Genomic DNA, 17,397 nt, shown 5'->3' on the forward strand with positions numbered 1-17,397 from the left:
TTCTTTCCTGCAGTGCCGCTGCTAATTCAAGCAAAAAGAAGGACCCAATGCTTCGTCGCAGCAGTGTCGGTCTGTTCCGCCGGACGCCTATTCGCCGCAGCGGCGGTGAGTTGTTTGTCCGCCCCACACTCGACCAAATCCCACCGGCAGAGGAATGCAAGGGGTTCTTCGGTCATTTGAATGGCTCGCTAAAGTTTCTTCGGTTTGTGGACATCAAGTGGATGATGAACCGTGCCGTGGCAATGCGGCGGGAGTACCTCATCGCTGCCCCTACGTTGTACGCATTCCTATGGATGTTCTCGTGGAAGGGGGAAATGATGTACTTCTGGGGTGAACGTGCCCCGCCCCGTCAAATGGACTGGAATACGGAACAGACGGGATATCTTCCGCCCGATTTTAAGCCAACCGTCGTGAAAAGGTCCATTTAGGCGCAGCGGCCATGTACACGCACACACGACATAATTGCTGTCTGTGTGTTTGCGCATGAATGTCGCGACAGAAATTAGGGACAGTTTTGTAGAGGATTTCCTTTTCTGTACATGATATGCGTGGTGTGAAATGAGTGGATGCTAAAGTAGAAGGGTGGGAGCGGATGAAAAGGAAAGAAAGAAGCGCAGAGAAAAAGTGAGAGAGAGAGGGAGGGATAGAGCGAAGGGTTTGGGCGCAAGAAGGAAGCAAATGGATGAAGGATTGTAAGAATGAAAGCTTACATATGTGAGGATGAATGCCAGTCATTTGGATGATAACGCTACTTTGTGTCTGTAGTTGTGAGTAAGACTGGCTGCGGCCCTTGTGTATCTTTTTTATTTATTTATTTATTTCCTTCTCACTTCATCCCTTCCTTTCTCTGTTTGTGTCTACATATGAAGAGGTTGAGTTGTAGCAAACGGGGGTTGGTAGCAATAATTTCCAGGCCTCAACCCCCCTCCCCTCTTTTTTCTTTGTGTCTATGCGTGCGGGGGTGTTCTCTTATTTTACTCTTCCCGTGAGATGACGCCTGTATTTTCTTTTTTCTTTTATTGTGTCTCTGTGCGTGTTGCCTTTTTGCGTTTGCGCTTCCTGCCGGAATTTTCTAATGAAAATGGCAGTGGAAGCCAAAGAAATCCCATATTACATATAAATAAGTACATAAATACATACAAACATACATACAGCCGAGGCAAGTTGCGCCTGGTAGTAAAGTAGTCGTTTAGTCTAATAGCCAAGACGGGAGGGAGGGGACGTAATTAAATACAACAGCAACAACAAAAAGAAAAGGACCTATTGAAAGAGACAGTCGTTTATTAGGTTTTGGTGATATATATATACATATATATATATTCCGTTTTACATTGATTATTATTATTATTATTATTATTTGAATGGCAAGTATGGGAAACGAGTCAAAGTGTGAACATCCCGCTGCGTTCTTTGATATGCGTGATGTGGAGAATCGCCAAAAAGCAACGGCGGGAGGATACGCCACGGATGGTGATGATGACGATGAGGATAATCATTCCACCATGTCATTTGTTGGGGAACTGGCGGCGGAGCTGCGCGAAGAGAAGGATGAACTCATTGGCCGTGTGAGTGCATCGTTGATGCAGGAGGTGAACTTTACCGCGAGGCATAGAAGGAAAGATATGTATAAATCCGATGAATACAAAAACGCAAAGCGTATCGCATTTCTGGTACATGCTATCAGCCTAGAGGATGGGGAGTTTGTCCTAAAGCTGGCACTGTACGTTCGCCGTGAACTTTACATACGTTACACCGCCGCCCTGTTGGTTGCCCTCTGCGCATATGAGCCGAAGTGTCAGCCTTTTTTGAAATGTTACATGCGGCACATCATTTGTCTTCCATCGGACTGGCTGAACATAGCAAACATTGCCATGCAAAGACCGCACCTATCTCTGGCCTTGGAGGCCAACACCAACGATGACGACTCGAGATCGACATCAACGACATCCACCGTGAAGGAACAGAGGGGTGGAAAGGGGCGAAGTCTGCCCAACGCACTACGGCGTGCCCTTGTTGAGACCTTCTCCATGTTTGACGATCACTCCCTCTCCAAGTACAACACAGAACGATCTGTCAAGAAGTTCTGTCGAAGGGAACGGTTTTTTGAAAAGGAGGTGGGAAACTGTGGTGGGACAAGATCTGCCCGTCCACTGACAATGAAGGACTATATCCGCCGGTTACACATCTCACAGCCCGCATACGTCGTCTGTTGTATTTTAGGGAAGCGCTATCCGAACACGGAGGAGGAATTCAGAGAGCGTGGTTTGGATGAAGGTGGCAAACGTACATTTGATAAAGCATTTTGCGGTAGGCGCATGCGACTGCCAATTGCACAGGTGTGGGAGGTGCAAATTTCCCTACGTGGGAACAAAGGAAAGGTATGGGATGATATGGTAGCAAAAAATCAATTGCCCTTTATGGCCACTCTACGAAACCTACGTAGTATTATTTATCAAGGATGTAGCGAGGCCACCCATGTTGCTATAATAAGACGACTGATGTCAGAGGAGCAGGTAATAGCATCGCGTCAGTTTCCTTATCAATTTTTACGCGCGTATGAAGCTCTTGAAAATTCACCGGATGATATTTGCAAATTTTCGAAAAATTTAAACGGAAGACGCAGGAATAACAGACATGACTTCTTTCGCGATACGGAAGTAGTCAAAATGCTAAAGAAACGATACATGGATGCGTTGGAGCGTTCGACAGAGATCTCCATGCGTCGCAATATCACGCCTATTCGTGGAATGTCTATTGTGATTATAGATACAGACACGGATTTACTCAAATCTTTGAATGGCGGTCGATCAAAAATGGAGGAGGCTGCCATGTTGGCAGTTGGCTTGAAGTACGCATGTGAACACTGTGTCTTATTGGTGGCATTGAGGGATGTGTATCGCGTCATTGACTGGGACTTTAGGAATACGGGTAACATGCTACAGCATGTGAAAATGATCAGAAAAATTTGTTACAAGGCGTGGGGCCTTGACATGTCATATTAAGTGTAATTGAAAGTAAAGGGAATTCCGAGGTTTTTCCGTATGCATACTTGGACGATTTGATTGAGCGTCGAATGAATATTCAGTCCATTGTGGTTATGGGTTCGAGACATAGTTGTTACTCGGGAAAAAATGCTGCCCCCTCCCTTGGTGATCTTCCTGAATATCTTCGGCGCATACGTCGTACATGTAATGAGGATCTTTTGTTCCTTTCGCTAAGGGCGTTTACGGAGACGGATGAGAAGGCGGAGTTGCGGTATTGCCACAAGAACGACGTCTTATTGACCGGCTTCTCAGACGCCGTATTGCGTTTTGTGGCGGAGCGTAACTCGGGTGGAGCTCGGCGTTACATTGAGCGGATTGACGAGGTTTACGATGTCAATCGTATGACAGTCCGCCCGGGCCAAATGTCTGAAGGTGAATTACGGGCGCTGAAACGAATGGCTTTACTTGAAAAAGAGCGTTGTGCGCATAAAGACAGTTGTGCGGCGGAGTCACTTTTGGGAGGAGGAGGAGGAGGAGGCTTTACCGACACCCAAATCAGCTCGGCGTCTGGAATTGCCATGATGACATCCGCACCTCAACGGCAATTGCCCACGCCACCGATGTTGCCACCTCTACCGACGTTGCAATCAACAACGAGAAAAACACCCGACGCGCTCCCCCTCACGCCAGCAGGGCCCGTAACACCAATACGGTTTCTAACCCCGGAAAAAGGATTTTTGTCGACATACCGCGAATGCCGATTTTTTATTTCCTCGACTTTTATTGACATGAACAGTGAACGGAACGCGTTGGTTCTTGAAGTCTTTCCGCGGCTGCGTCGTTGGGCAGCGGAAGAGAGGCTATTTGTCAACATTGTCGAGGTGGACCTGCGTTGGGGTATCACAGAGGATGCGTCAAGCTCCGATCTGTCCCTTTCTGTTTGTCTCAATGAAGTTTCGCGGTGCTCTCCGTTCTTTATTGGTGTGCTCGGTTCCCGGTACGGTTATTGCCCGCCTACGTTGTACCATCGTGTTGACGAAGACGTGGACGCGGAGGACTTCACGTGGCTACAGCAGTTTCCACATGAAAACTCAGCGCGGATGTCTGTGACGGAGATGGAGATGCGGCATGCTATGTTCACTGCGGCACGTCGCACAGGGCGGCAAGCACCACGGACGATGGCTTTTTTTCTGCGTGATCATTCAGCGTTGATGGGTTCATTGCCGGCGGAGGACCGAGAAGCATACGCGCCTGATACACCGACTACGATGCAGTCCATCTCAAAGCTTTCAGGCCATTTGAAGGCTCAGGGTGTCCCTATGATTCCTTACAACGCAACAGGTATGAGTCCGAGGTCCGATGCGTTTTTTGCCGCCTCTATGGATTTAACAAAAAAATCTGCGTTGCACGTGCCACTTGACATGACGGATTTTTCCCGTAAGGCTTTTGTTGCGCTGAAGTCGATTGTCCTGCAGTACTGTGGACGCCCGGATGATGCTAGTGAGTCTGTGAAGGGCCTGAAGGATTCTGGTGATCAAGAACAGCAACAGAAAATTTACCGTGATGGCAATGTGAATGGAACAGAGGTGCGTGGGACACTGTATGAGGAAGAGTGCATGGATCAGGTCAGCTTTACCACAACTTTGTTGAAGAAATTTGTGCCCCCGCAAGGTTTAATGGAGAAGTTATCATTCTTTGCTCTTACGGGCCGTCTACCGACGGATGCACCCTCTCCCGCAGTTGTAGATGCAACTTCCACGAGCACTTTTTATTCTACCGCCGATAACAAAGCTGCAAACTTTAATGGTTCGTATGACACCTCGAATCATGAGAAAAGTTCCAATGTTCTTCTGTTGCAAGGCTCTGAGGGAAATGGATTGTCGAGTGTCTCCGCCGCTGTTGCATCAAATCTTGTCCACATGGAAAATTCGGGCATTTTGGTCGTTTATTTTGCCTGCCAAGCCAGCGATGGAAGTCTTCGGCGTCTGGTGTATTATCTTGTCTTCTCTCTGGTCTATCGCCTTCGATTGCAAGAAGACTTCTGTGTGCATGAGAGCGACTCTGTCACGACTCTCCTTCAGCTCCTGTCGCGCGTCTATTCGGCGGCCAGAAAAAAAAGTAACATATGTATTATTCTCGATGGCATGGAGAAGTCTTCATACGCGGCAGAGATATTAAGCAATCTTGGCTGGATTGTGCTCTCCACTAACACGTTAGGTATTCGTTTTATCGTCACTACCGCATTGAGTAGTCCATTTGCCACCGCTTTGAAATTGCGTGTTCCACCAGCGTTGAGCATCACGCTACCCGACCTGAACATGCCTGAACGTGCCGAACTTGTCCGACGGCACCTGGCTTCCTACGGAAAAAGGCTACAAGAGTCCTTTCGCGTGAATGAACTTAAGATTCTTCTGCGGAAGCAAAACGCCAATCAGGCCTCCTATCTCACATATGCCATCACATACCTTCGGCTATTCAGCTCATTTGATACACTACGGGCCGACATTGCAAAGCTGCCCTCGACGCTCTTACAACTGCATACTGAGACATACAAAAAGTTAGAGGAACGATTTGGTGTGGAAACGTGTCGCACTGTTCTTGTTTCGCTCTACCTTTCGCAGAATTTATCGGGTCTTAAGGAATACAACCTTTACCGACTCGTCTCCAACGTCGCCAACGCCTCTCGTCTTGTCGCACTGCTCACCGGGACATGTCTGCGTGTGGCACGCAAGCGAGTCTTGATCTCGAATGCATCCTTTGAGGCTTCCATCGCTGCCAGGTACATCCCCAGCTCCTCGAATGTTGTGGACGCCTACGCAAACATGCTGGCGGCAGAGTTGTACTTTCGTCCACTTTTGACAGACGTGAGTCGATATGAAATTCGCGACAGCATTCGTATCGCAATGGATTCTATCAAGCGAGGTTCGCTGGAAACGTGTGTGTTTCGTCCAGAACGCTACAGGCCTTCTCAACTGCTTGCCCTTCTTCACTTTGCGTTGCGCTCGAAAGAATATGACGCGTTCGCTACGATTGCTTCGTATGTGACATTCATTGAGTACCTCCTTGTCAATGCAACGTACCTGCAGCGGTTCATGAATGTTCTTTTGCAGGCCTCTACGGCAAATTCCTTGCTGTCGCGTCAACTTCAATCCATCATTGATTTCATGCAAAGTGAGTACCATGTCCTCATGGATCGCCCGAAACTTCTACGGCAATGCATCCGGAACCTGCCAGGTTGCAAAAAAATTTTTCATGGTTTGGACTACAACAGTGGTGGCAACCCCAATACAGATGATATGAGCGATAACACCATCGGTGGCGGCGGTAAGCCCTGCACATGGATTAATTGGTTGAATTCCAGTCAACACGGAGAGGAGGGACGCACCCTGGCTTTTCCAACGACAGAACCACTGCTTTGTGTGGCGCTAAGCGATGATGGAAAATTCATGGCCGTTGGTGGGGAAGACTCGATGGTGCGAGTGGTACCAATAGGTGCATTGGACCAAATTTCAGCGTCATTAAAGCACATGGCCTCCGTCACTGCCATTGCGTTTTTTCCAAGCCGATCTCATATTCTTCTTACCGGGTGTAGACGCGGCATTCTGCGGGTGTGGAGTCTGGAGGATAATAGTCTCCTTCAGCAGGGCATGATTGAGAATACGCGATGTATCTCATCTCTCGCTTGTCATCCCACGAAAAGTATTGTTTGCTCTGGCAGCCATGATGGAATATGTGCGGTGTGGCACGTCGTGAGTAACGCTGTGGAGTCTGCAGTGCGACCGGCTTTGAGACCGATCCAGTTGTTGAATCATCACAGGGCGCCCGTTTCTTGTGTGACGTACCATAACTTGGGTGAGATACTTGCAACAGGATCGTGGGAGGGATTGGTATATTTCATTAACATGGAACGTCCCATGGATGCTGGTGAAAGCGAGAAAGATAATCCATTGAAATATGCACATCAAGTCTTCGATACGCATAGCCCTGTGCGTGCGCTTGCGTTCTTGCCTTCGATGGTCGTCACATGTGCCGTGGCGCTTTACAATGGTGAAATATGTCTGTATGACTACGCTTCGGCATTATGCAGTGCGCGCTTGACGCTACATGCGGGCATTCCCATCACGTCCATTGCGTTTTCACCGGATGCAAAGTTAATGGCATCAGCAAATGAAAGAGGGAATGTACGTATCACGTATGCCGGTGTGGCGGGGACGGTGATATGCACTCTCAACGGCCACCGTCAACCCGTTACCAGTGTTGCCTTTCATAAACAGAAGCCCTCCACTCTTTTCACATCATCTGCCGACAAAAGTCTTAAGGAATGGTCTTTTGGCCAGAGTGACCGGCAAGAACGCATGGAAATGCGAGGAACACACGTGATGATTGTGACTGCTTGTGCGGCGGCATCGGATGGATCCTTTTTTGTTACAGGCGGCATGGAAGGCACGGCGTTTGTGTTTGCAGGTCGTGAGGTCGTTGGAGCAGGGGCCTTTTATAACACCGACGGTAAGGAGGATTTTTTTGCCCCTCATTTTGTTCTTGCACATGAGCATCACCGTGTCTCATGTATCCGCATTGTGATGCAAAACAGTCGCATCCTTTGCGGGACGGCTGCTGGAGAAGTTTTTATTTGGGCCTCATCGCCCGGTCTTAATCACCGCGAGGGACGCCTGCTACAGCGTATTCGTGTGGTCAATAAAGACGCATACCCTGTTGTTTTCATTGAATGCAATGAGGTGAATGTGACGGGAGTAGACGGTGACGGGCGTCAAGTTGACAATCTGAGTGCCGCAAATTCCCACCGTTCATCCTGCAACTGGGCAATGGCACTGACAACGAATGGGATGGTAGCGGCATGGGAAATTTATGACGATGACACGGCCACGAGGTCTCTGAAAAACAAATGGGTCAATGAAACGTTGAGCGGCAAAATCAGCGCGGCGAGTGATGATGATGCAGAAACGAATACTTTACAATCGACCGATGCAAATTCAGAAGAAATGTCCTATGCGAACTCGGCAACCAGTGGTGTTAGGAGCTCTTCAGAGACGACAGGTTCCTCCCGTGGTACCTGCGAAACAAGTGCTTTATCAAATTCACAGGACGTGCATGGCAACCATGCAAGAATGAAGCCTTCCTTGAATAAATCAAGCAGTGTTCACGACGCAGAAGATACTTCAGGGCAAGTAACAATACAACGCGCATCTCTTCGCTGGGTGGGTCAAACGGATGAAAGTCCCGTGTGGAATGAATTACGGCAGCAGACTCCCACATTCTCAACTGAGGCTGTAAACTCATACATTATGTCGCCGAATGACGCGGAGGAAATTATAGCTGCCGTTTCATTAGTCAGAAATAGTCAAACCAACCGATTGAAGGCCAATTCTCAGAACGAAGCCATAGAGGCGCATGTTGCACCTCCCGATGCACATCATCACGCATGGTTATTATGCGGGCTCTATATCGCCGTGGGCAGGCTCCGCTGTCATTTGCTTTTACCTTCACTCCAGAGGGCGATAGTGTTGCCCATGCAAAACCCATTACAACTGGATTATTTTGTTTCTGATGGGGCACCCAACGGCAGTATCGGTAACCACATGCTTAAAAAAGGGGAATTCTTCCTAAGCGCGAGCAATTCTGCTCGTGTGAAAAACTCGTGGTTTGAAAATGAAGATGATAACATTTCGACAGCCGTACTCTTTGCTTTGGGAACAAGCCTTGGTACGGTGCTGCTTCTTGAGGCCGTGTACGACGCACAAGAAAATGGTCCCGCGTCGGTGGAAGTGGAGGATCCGCTGGACAATCTGATGCTGAAGGAGCAGCAGCGCACCCGTCTTATTCTGCGGCACGTCACACACATTCTCGAGAACCATGGGGACCGTATACCAGTGGACTCCATCACATTAACGACAATAAAAGAGGATTCAAGGGAACCGATTCTGCAGCGGGATGCATTGACGACGCTGCAGGTCGTGGTTGGCTGTCGTGATGGCTCCACGCGAATCTTTACAGTTTTTCCCTTCCGAGAAATGGCAGACGGTTATGCCGATAGCGTCGACACATCTAACGGGGATGCGAATTTAAACGCAGAAAAAGGGAAGGAGGGTGAGGAGGAAGAAGAGGACAAAGAAAAGAAGGTGGCGGATGCTCGGCGTAGAGATCTGTGGAATGAAGAGGGTATATTTTTTGCATCATCGGGGATCACGGCTGTTACGGTGATGCGGATGCCAGAAAAAGTGTCGCCAACACGCTCTCGTGTGGATAAGACATTAGAAGATTATAACAAGTTACTACCTTCTGCAGCCCCAAAATTCACAGCTTCAATGTCATCTCCGTTCTGCCATATCATGTATATTGCTGGTGACTGGCTTGGCAATGTGTACCAGCTGAGGCTCGAGCGTGATGAGGGGAACAAGAAGACAGGGGGCAACATGAAACCGTTCACGACCTTACGTTGGGCGCCTGAAAGAAACTGGATGGATGGTCTCCACCGGCCAACCGCAATGGGCGCGGAGCAGCATGGGTGGGGTTGGAGGTCTGAAACACTCTTTCCGTCGTATCATGAAAACACCGATGAGGCTGCTTTGGCGTTGAATGTGCAACGGATGGCGGACTGGCGTCGTGAGGAGCGTCGCATTACATCGATGTTTGTTTCGCCCCAGGGGAATCTGACAGCGGCGTTGGCCGATGATCTTTCCAGAGCCGACTCAAAGAACTCTAAGCTCGTACCCCCACGCCCCATTTTGACGTCGTCCCCTGTCGCCGCCGCAACCAATTCGGCGGAAAATACAGCGGGGGTTCCGCCCTATGAACTGTTACTTGAAAAGATGCCAGCCGGTTTGGACCCTTCTCAGCGGAGGGAGTGGCTGCAAAGGCGTCAACGTCTTCTTGTGGAGGCATTGCAGGCGCAAAGGAACGCCGTAAAGGCACGTGCAGTCCTTGCGGAGTACTCAAAGGATGCCTTGCTTTCACTAGGGGTGTCGCTTACCATGTAAAACCCCGCCGTAAAATTTTTTAAAGTGATTTCTATTGTCCTCCATGTCTTACTTTGTCACGTGCTTTTTTTTTTTTTTTTTGATTTTCCTTATGATTCTTTGTATTTGTCTTTTTATTTTTGCTGTGATTTTATCACTGTGTACCCTCTTTTGCTCACCCTGTGTATTTCTCTGTGTATGCATGCGTGTATGGGGGCCGGGATGGAAGGGGGAGAGGGACGATTAGGAAGAGCAGTCATATTTGGGGAGGGCGGACGGGTGGCTGGCGTAAAATTCCATACGGAAAGACTCACACACAATTGAACCCAGAAGAAAAGAAAAAAAGAAAAAAAAAAAAAAGGAGCCTGAAATGTCGCATGCAGGGAATGTGACTAATGTATATGACGAAAAGGGCACCGTGCTTTATCGTGCAGTGCCGTACAACTCGCCTGCCGCCAACGGCAAGGGCGATGATCCCGACAACGTGGAAGACAGGGAGGTGGACTTTGCCGGTACCGCAATAGTTAACGCATCTGTCGTAAGTGGTGGTGCCTCCTTCGCCGCGCGTGCAAAGGCGTCACGCATGGGAAGATCTGTTGGGGTTTCATTCACTGCCCTTGCGGATGGTTCTTCGGGCGTTGCGAAGAAGGAGGCACCGAAGTTGATACAGAACAGTCTCACTCCGGAGCAGGCGCTTGCGACGCTTTTCCCACCCGAGCCCCTGCAAGTTGAGGAGGAGGAAAAGAAAGAAAAGAAGGAAAAGAATGAGGAGGGATTTGGTTATCGGACACGCAACACCTTCTGCTCTACACGAGAGTTTGGTGAGAGTAAGTGGATGAAAGTAGCGGCGATTGACCACACAAGTCGACTAGATTGTGTTCATCTGCAGGATCATCTAAATCGTCGGTGTAAGGAGGAGAATGCACGCCCCTCCGGGGTACTTTGTACAATTCGCGAAGGAATATACACCGATGGTCTGCGGGAATTGATACGACAAACGACTGTCTTGTGCCCAGAGCGTGGACTGCTGCTTGCTGAGCTGGCGACGGAGATGCAGCAGACCACGAACAAGTACGACATTCTCTTTGACAGCGCCAGTCAATACGCCGTACGAAAGGCGATTGAGCGCGATATGCGGAGTTACTTGTTTGACGACAAGAAAAGTATGGAGAGTGAAGTACGCCGGTTGGAGAATCGCGTGAATGAACTGCGGGCGAAGCGTGACGGAATGATAAAGCGCTTTGAGGAGCAGAAGCAGTCCGAACAGAATAGGCACGAGGAGGAGGTAAAATATCTCAAGAAGGCCAATCAGCAGATTATTAGCGAAATCAAACGGATCACGGCATTAGAAAAGGCAAATGCGGCACGGCGGCAGCGGCGGCGGCACAAGCACCGCACTCCATGTAGAGTTCCTTCTTTCCTGTTGCTGTGTTTTTTTTTTTGTGGTGATCAACGGAAACGAGGGGGGGATGGAAGAGTTGCAGCAGCCAGTAGTTGTCAACGGAAAGAGTGGGGCCCCTCTACCATGTGGAGTGACGAGAAACACAAAAAAAAAACAACAACAGCAAGACATAAGAGGAAGAAGAGCAAAAGAAGAAGAATGAATGCATGCATGCAGTTTGACGGCTGAAAAATTCATGTGAACAAAATATTATAACTTACATGTATTATTGGTTACTTGTTTTTGTTTTTATTTTTCCTTTTGAAATCCGCATTATTTTAAAATATGTCTATATAAAATACACGTCTCATGTGACGTTACCATATAATGCCCATGCAGTGATCCTCAGCGGATTTTATTTATTTATTTATTTTTTGTCTTCTTTTCTTCTTTATTTATTTGAGATTTGTGTATGTCGTGGATTGTGATTGACCGCAGTTCAAAGGGAAGCATATCTTCATTTCCCTCCAAAATGCAACGTACGCGCCCTCGAACGGCTTTGCCAGTGAGGCCTGGACTCCAACGGAATGGATCAGCAGGCAGTGAGAAGAAACGATCACAAAAGGAAGAGAAGAAAGATAAAAAGGAACGAGAGAATGTAAACAGTAGCAGAAGAAACAACAGGCCTGGAAGTTCGACGAGGCGAAAGCAAAGCAACGGGAAAAAATTTAAAAAAAGCCTTGCAGCCAAAATAACTCAAGGTGAATTCAACGCCGTACCACCGCAAAAGGATGAGAAATCGCATCGTCTCCTGGACGAAGCGTGGGAGAAGTTTGGTGAGGCGCGTGTTTTAACACGGCAGAACTGCTTTCAGGCGGCGTGGAAGACACTTATAGAGGCGAAAGATCATATTGATTCCGCGGCGGACTCCTGCTGTTGCGGGTCGGAGAGGCATGGACAGGCACTGGTGCAGCTTGGCCATGAGTTGAACGCCGTGACGCAGCGTTGGCTACAGTGGGAGGGGGTGTTATTAAGATCGGGGTCGGTTGATAGCCCGTTGGAGGACAGCACGCCAGCGAAAGCCGCGGTGCGTGCAAATGAAAAAGAATCACGCACCCCAGGGCTTGAGGGGAGGGAAGAAAATAATAATGGAACTGATGAGGGACGGGAACAACCAGGAAAGAGTGGGGCGTTGACTGGAGACACGTTACCCAAATTCCCTCACCCTACAGCGGAGTCGAAAACCACAACGGATTTTATTAACAACAGGACGGATGTATACGTGCAGAGTGGGGAATGGATGGTTGGTGCTGCTTCACCCAACTCTCGCCCCATGACATCGCCATTGTCGCCGTGGAGTTGTTCTCGGCCACAGGACACGTGGAGCTCACCGGCATCACGCAATTCTGCCCCGAACCAATACTCGTTGTATTCAAAAGAGACATGCGGTCGACCGACAACTAAATTCAGTGACGGCATCATATTCGCTATGAAAGGACAGAGAGAAAAAACAGCATTGCAGCAATCTTTGCCTTCTGTTTCTTTCTCTGAGAAGTATGAAAATGACTTGGCACGGCAGGCACAACAGAAGGAGGAGCAACAGCAGCAACAAATGGAGGGAAAAAAGGAAGCGGACGCAAAGGAGGAGAAGGAGAAGGAAGGGGAAGTGACGACGAAAGAGACGCCGGGGTGTCATTCCCCTGCCGAACGTTCCATGCCGTCATTGCAAGGGGCGGCGAAGCAACTCGTCGTGACCGCACAGGAGTCGGCATGTGAGAAACCCGCACCAGCGGAGACAGACGCCCCACTTGTACGAGAAGAGATACCGCGGCCAGAGAAGGAAGAACAACAACAAAAGCAACAAAAACAACAAAGTGAAGGAGGATTGGAAGAGGTGATGCAGGAAGGGCAAAAGAAGAAGAAGAAAAAGGGGGAGGAAGAACCTCCGCATTCTGCATCTTTGGAGCATGTGGTGTTCCCATCGACGGAGATGAACACCTTGGTAGCCGAGGCCACGAGTGCTGCCTCTGAAAAACACAGCGCATCTATGCCGAGAGACTCCAATTATTGCGGCGTTTCTGATTTGGGGGAGCCGGAAAGTGTACCTCTGTACGCCTTTGAATTGGAAAAGCTAAGAAAAAATTCGGGAAATGAGTTTCAGGTTGGTCCTTGTAATTTACCCAGGTCCCACTCTGCAAGGCCGCCAACCGCCTATTCCGTGCTAAGGCGGCGGGGAACACAGAGTCGAACAGTCAGTAACTCTTGTGGACAGACGCCGTTGCCAGCGATGAGTTCGCTCCCCTTTGAAAGTTCCGCGTTATTACCTTCTCAGAATGTGGCCGGTGAGAATATGAATTGCACAGGAGGCCATGGACGAACCGGTGATAGTGTTGGTGGTCTCCGTTTTTTGTTGCCGTATGTGAGTGTCTATAGTACATGGCAGGCAGGGAGCAGGGATCAACATGGCAACGATATGCAACCGCCGCATGCCAAAACGCCGAAGGAAGATTTGATTCAGAGCTCTCCCAGTGAGAAGGGATGTCTAGAGAAGGATACTGCAGGTGCGTCGGCTAATCTTTCACAGTTGACTGGAGACGCACACGATGACACCGCCAATATGAAGGAAAAGGAAACCAGTGACTACAGCTTCCAAGAAACCCCACATGTCAAGAAGGATGAAGCGCATAACAGCGTACCTTTATGCGAGCGTGGTAAATTATTTTCTGCAGAGCCGTTTCTCCGGAGTTACTTTGATGGTGTGAAGAGTTACCAGGAGGCACGTGAACTGCATCAACAAATGGTGCAAAGTCTCCTGCAGCTTAGGGTAGAGGAAGACGAGGAAGAAGACGAGATCGGACAACGGGCGGCTGGGCAAACACAACGATCGTGTGCGGCGCAAATGCTCGGTCGTCTTGAGGAAGTCTACTACGACTGGCTGATTGATCATCTTGGCATAAGAAAACGTCATGGGCGGGATGATGACGATCCGGTTGCTTTAGCAGCCAACGTCAATGGCGTGGGTAACACGCCGAAAGGGCATGGAGAGAACTCGGTGCAGAGTTCCACAATCAGCGCTACGACAGCGTGTTCGACTATGACACAGACGCCGACGTCGATGCCAATGGAGAGGCTTGAGGCGGCACTGAATTTTGGCCGAGTTCTCTTTCCAACCGCCACGCTACATGCGGAAGAGAATGTAGAGGCGGAAAAGGAAGGAGGAAAAAGGACTTCATCTTCAACCGAGGTGAATCAAACGCTTAGCAAAAGTCCAGTGAAGACCTATGGAAACGGTGCTGAGGATGGCACCGGTGCGGCTCATGTAGTTGCTTTGGCCGCAGTTGATGTAAATTCTAACGCGGAAACAAAACCGCAGGAGCTGCCGTGGACATCCACGGCAGAAGCTAAAAAAAATTCAAAAATAGAAGGGGAATCCGCGCCGCAATTGCCGAGAGGGGACTCCCAAGAGGAATTAGTTAAGACGAATGTCAATAAAGTTACCACGGAGACGCATGCAACCGCGCCACGCCGGTTTGGCCGAACACTTGTCTTTGTTCGCGACCGGCGCTTTTAGGGGTTATTATTATTATTATTATTGTATTTGTCCGTATGTAATCAAATGAACAAATGGATGGTAAAACATAGTTGCGTGGAGATTATGCATATCTATGAAGATTGGGAGCAAATTGTATCAGTAGTTTTTTATTATGAATATAATGAAGGAAAAGAATGGAGAAATGAGGAAAGGAAATTTTATTTGCTTGAATGCCCGTATCTACTTGGATGCAATTAAGTGTTTTTTTGTTTTTTTTCTTACTTACGCGTTTTCTTTTCCCTTTTTTTTTGTTTTCTGCATGGGCTGCTGTTGGTATGCTCTTTTTTTTTACCCCTTTGCGCTCTTGCTTACACGGAGGGCATTCTGGTGGAGAAAAGGAGCAGGCGGGTGAGGGGTCGAGGGTCACATGCAGCATTGTTTGGCTGTGAGGCATTATACGGGACGAACTTTTCAGGCTTTATGCCACAGAAGATTCTCCTTTGCTCGCCATCTACAGCAGCAGCAGCAGCAGTCTCTGTATTACTCTGGCTGTCACTCTGCCGGTGGTGCTGCGCTGTGTAGCACGAGGCGATGGGTGGCTTCTGTGGGGTCATCGACGACTGCGCCATCCAGCATGCCAATGACAGCGCAGCAAATGTCGTTGGAGACGCCGATGGCTGCTGTGGCAACGCCGGAGGGTTCTCTCCCTGTGACCTACACGCCAGGGTCAGGCCCAAACGGTGCTCTCACGGCTCCAACGACAGCCATTACGGGTCATTGCGATGTGTTGTCGGAGTGTCTTGCCAAGGCCGATGAATTGGCGTTGCAGCTAAAGGCGCAGAATGCGCTCGGGGCAAGTGCGGAGATTTTGACGCAGGAGGGGATGGAAGAATTTGTGGATGAGCTAAGGGCATCTGCGACAAGTGAAATGACGGCGCTTGTAGAGCAAATGCAAAAGACACCGCTTTTGCAGCACGCTGGTATGCATGAGCTGCGCCGCACACTTTACTACGCCACCTCTTTAAAGGAACGAGACTGGCTAGAGGATCCAAAGTACATTGCCGCAATGCGCATGTTAACTGTAGAACTACTAAGACGTGACAATGATGGAGTTCTTTCAGCGGACGATGTCTTGTACGTGTCTACGCATATTGTCTCGTCAAATTTTTACAACCGTCATTTATGGAACCGAATGGAAAAGGCAATGCTTAAATTTAGTAACTATGAAAACATAGATATGGCCTCTATTAAGGCTTTTTCAACGAAACTCTTTAAAACACGGCGTGGCTGTGCAAAGGAGACATTAGACATTCGTCGAAAAATTTTATTGGCAATGTCACGTCGTGTGGGAGTTCTTGCTAACGACTTTGATCTCCCGTCATTGTTAGGTATCTTGCAGTGTTATACGGTTCATGATCTAACGCCATTTCATTTAGAACCCCTTGCGATACGTGCAACAAACCACGTCAATGACTTTACTCCACATGAGTGTGCAACATTGTCCCACGTACTGCGTAAATGGCGCACTATGCGACTGGAAGTGTGCGAGCGGCTTGTGGAGCGCATATGCACTGCCGACCAGCTCACACACCATATGGCGAACGCCGCGATGGTAAGCATACGTGCCTGCTACGCCAAGGTGAGTGATGGTGGACGTAATGCCATGAATGCCGAGCCCACACGTCAAAAGCTTCGTGCTATGGGCGAACAAGTGGGCTCTCGTTTGGATGAGGTGGAATACCCCGCACTGCCCGTCATACTCAGCATTCTTGATGTTATTGTCACACTAAAGATTTATGTGCCCAAGAAGAGTCTGCAGACTATCTTTTTGCAGGCCAATGACATGTTGGCTGTGGTGATGGAGCAGAAGGACGATCTTGTGGATCCAAAGACCGGGAAACGTGTGCGTTTCATCACAGCCGAGGAGGGACGTCAGCTGCAGGCATTACTTTCACATTACGGTAACGATCTTGCGCCGGAGTTGGCGCAGCGACTGAAGGAGGCGTTCCGAGAGGGCATGCTTCCAGATGAGGCTTCATTGTAACGACACCACGCACCTTTTTTTCTTTTCATCATCCTCACTCCCGTACTTTTTTTTTGTTATTTATTCCTTTTCCACACAAAAATACACACACACACATTGCGGGTCGTTGTTTTTTGTTGTTTTTTTTTACTTTCATTTGTGTGTTGTGGGATGAGGCGGGAAGAGGGGGGAGATGAAATGAGGGGGTCGTGTCTGCCCGTCCCTGTTCCTTCTTTGTGTGCTCCGGGGGACGGAGGGGGGGAAAAGAGGCGGAGGAGGCACCGCATGGTACTAAGACTGGGGCAAAAAGCCAACAAAGAGAAGAAGAACAAACAACATGCGGAACGCAGGCAAACATCCAAATATATGAAAGGCGAAGAGGTGGTGGCACGACAACCCAAAAAAAGAAAAAAAGGAAGAAGAAAAGAAAAGAAAAAAGGCAAAAGAGAAGTGATAATTAAAAAAAGAAAAAAAGAATTAATTAGAAAAAAAAGAAAAAACAA

General features: G+C 48.8%; 4 protein-coding genes and 1 pseudogene across 4 annotated transcripts, besides 28 other annotated features; all 5 read left to right on the plus strand.

Moving 5' to 3' along the window:
• Positions 1-6: part of a sequence feature (T-rich) that runs on past the window's edge.
• Positions 1-347: part of a sequence feature (areas merged during assembly that could not be assigned to a particular haplotype. This can correspond to areas where the two haplotypes were merged or to regions with more than two copies in the genome that were merged during assembly.) that runs on past the window's edge.
• Positions 48-428, plus strand: Tc00.1047053508879.120 (hypothetical protein, conserved; the record flags this gene model as incomplete). The annotated part of the gene is made up of 1 exon (XM_813956.1): positions 48-428. One exon carries the CDS (start codon positions 48-50, stop codon positions 426-428), a length of 381 nt encoding a protein of 126 aa, XP_819049.1.
• Positions 348-384: a sequence feature (areas merged during assembly that could not be assigned to a particular haplotype. This can correspond to areas where the two haplotypes were merged or to regions with more than two copies in the genome that were merged during assembly.).
• Positions 385-1,576: a sequence feature (areas merged during assembly that could not be assigned to a particular haplotype. This can correspond to areas where the two haplotypes were merged or to regions with more than two copies in the genome that were merged during assembly.).
• Positions 595-652: a sequence feature (GA-rich).
• Positions 800-821: a sequence feature (AT_rich).
• Positions 1,126-1,153: a microsatellite.
• Positions 1,297-1,320: a microsatellite.
• Positions 1,335-1,358: a microsatellite.
• Positions 1,362-9,980, plus strand: Tc00.1047053508879.130 (annotated as a pseudogene).
• Positions 1,577-2,479: a sequence feature (areas merged during assembly that could not be assigned to a particular haplotype. This can correspond to areas where the two haplotypes were merged or to regions with more than two copies in the genome that were merged during assembly.).
• Positions 2,480-9,163: a sequence feature (areas merged during assembly that could not be assigned to a particular haplotype. This can correspond to areas where the two haplotypes were merged or to regions with more than two copies in the genome that were merged during assembly.).
• Positions 3,503-3,522: a microsatellite.
• Positions 9,074-9,129: a sequence feature (GA-rich).
• Positions 9,164-9,178: a sequence feature (areas merged during assembly that could not be assigned to a particular haplotype. This can correspond to areas where the two haplotypes were merged or to regions with more than two copies in the genome that were merged during assembly.).
• Positions 9,179-14,439: a sequence feature (areas merged during assembly that could not be assigned to a particular haplotype. This can correspond to areas where the two haplotypes were merged or to regions with more than two copies in the genome that were merged during assembly.).
• Positions 10,044-10,100: a sequence feature (T-rich).
• Positions 10,289-10,318: a microsatellite.
• Positions 10,329-11,588, plus strand: Tc00.1047053508879.150 (hypothetical protein, conserved; the record flags this gene model as incomplete). Its single annotated transcript, XM_813957.1, has 1 exon — positions 10,329-11,588. One exon carries the CDS (start codon positions 10,329-10,331, stop codon positions 11,586-11,588), a length of 1,260 nt encoding a protein of 419 aa, XP_819050.1.
• Positions 10,689-10,731: a repeat region.
• Positions 11,754-11,800: a microsatellite.
• Positions 11,812-14,910, plus strand: Tc00.1047053508879.160 (hypothetical protein, conserved; the record flags this gene model as incomplete). The annotated part of the gene is made up of 1 exon (XM_813958.1): positions 11,812-14,910. One exon carries the CDS (start codon positions 11,812-11,814, stop codon positions 14,908-14,910), a length of 3,099 nt encoding a protein of 1,032 aa, XP_819051.1.
• Positions 12,926-13,006: a sequence feature (GA-rich).
• Positions 13,173-13,281: a sequence feature (GA-rich).
• Positions 14,440-15,172: a sequence feature (areas merged during assembly that could not be assigned to a particular haplotype. This can correspond to areas where the two haplotypes were merged or to regions with more than two copies in the genome that were merged during assembly.).
• Positions 14,914-14,933: a microsatellite.
• Positions 15,133-15,188: a sequence feature (T-rich).
• Positions 15,173-16,104: a sequence feature (areas merged during assembly that could not be assigned to a particular haplotype. This can correspond to areas where the two haplotypes were merged or to regions with more than two copies in the genome that were merged during assembly.).
• Tc00.1047053508879.170 (hypothetical protein, conserved) lies at positions 15,299-16,915 on the plus strand (the record flags this gene model as incomplete). The annotated part of the gene is made up of 1 exon (XM_813959.1): positions 15,299-16,915. One exon carries the CDS (start codon positions 15,299-15,301, stop codon positions 16,913-16,915), a length of 1,617 nt encoding a protein of 538 aa, XP_819052.1.
• Positions 16,105-17,397: part of a sequence feature (heterozygous, non-Esmeraldo-like haplotype) that runs on past the window's edge.
• Positions 17,294-17,330: a sequence feature (A-rich).
• Positions 17,354-17,397: part of a sequence feature (A-rich) that runs on past the window's edge.

This window comes from Trypanosoma cruzi, genomic scaffold (assembly GCF_000209065.1).
Source record: "Trypanosoma cruzi strain CL Brener 1047053517085 genomic scaffold, whole genome shotgun sequence".
Classification (NCBI taxonomy): domain Eukaryota; phylum Euglenozoa; class Kinetoplastea; order Trypanosomatida; family Trypanosomatidae; genus Trypanosoma; species Trypanosoma cruzi.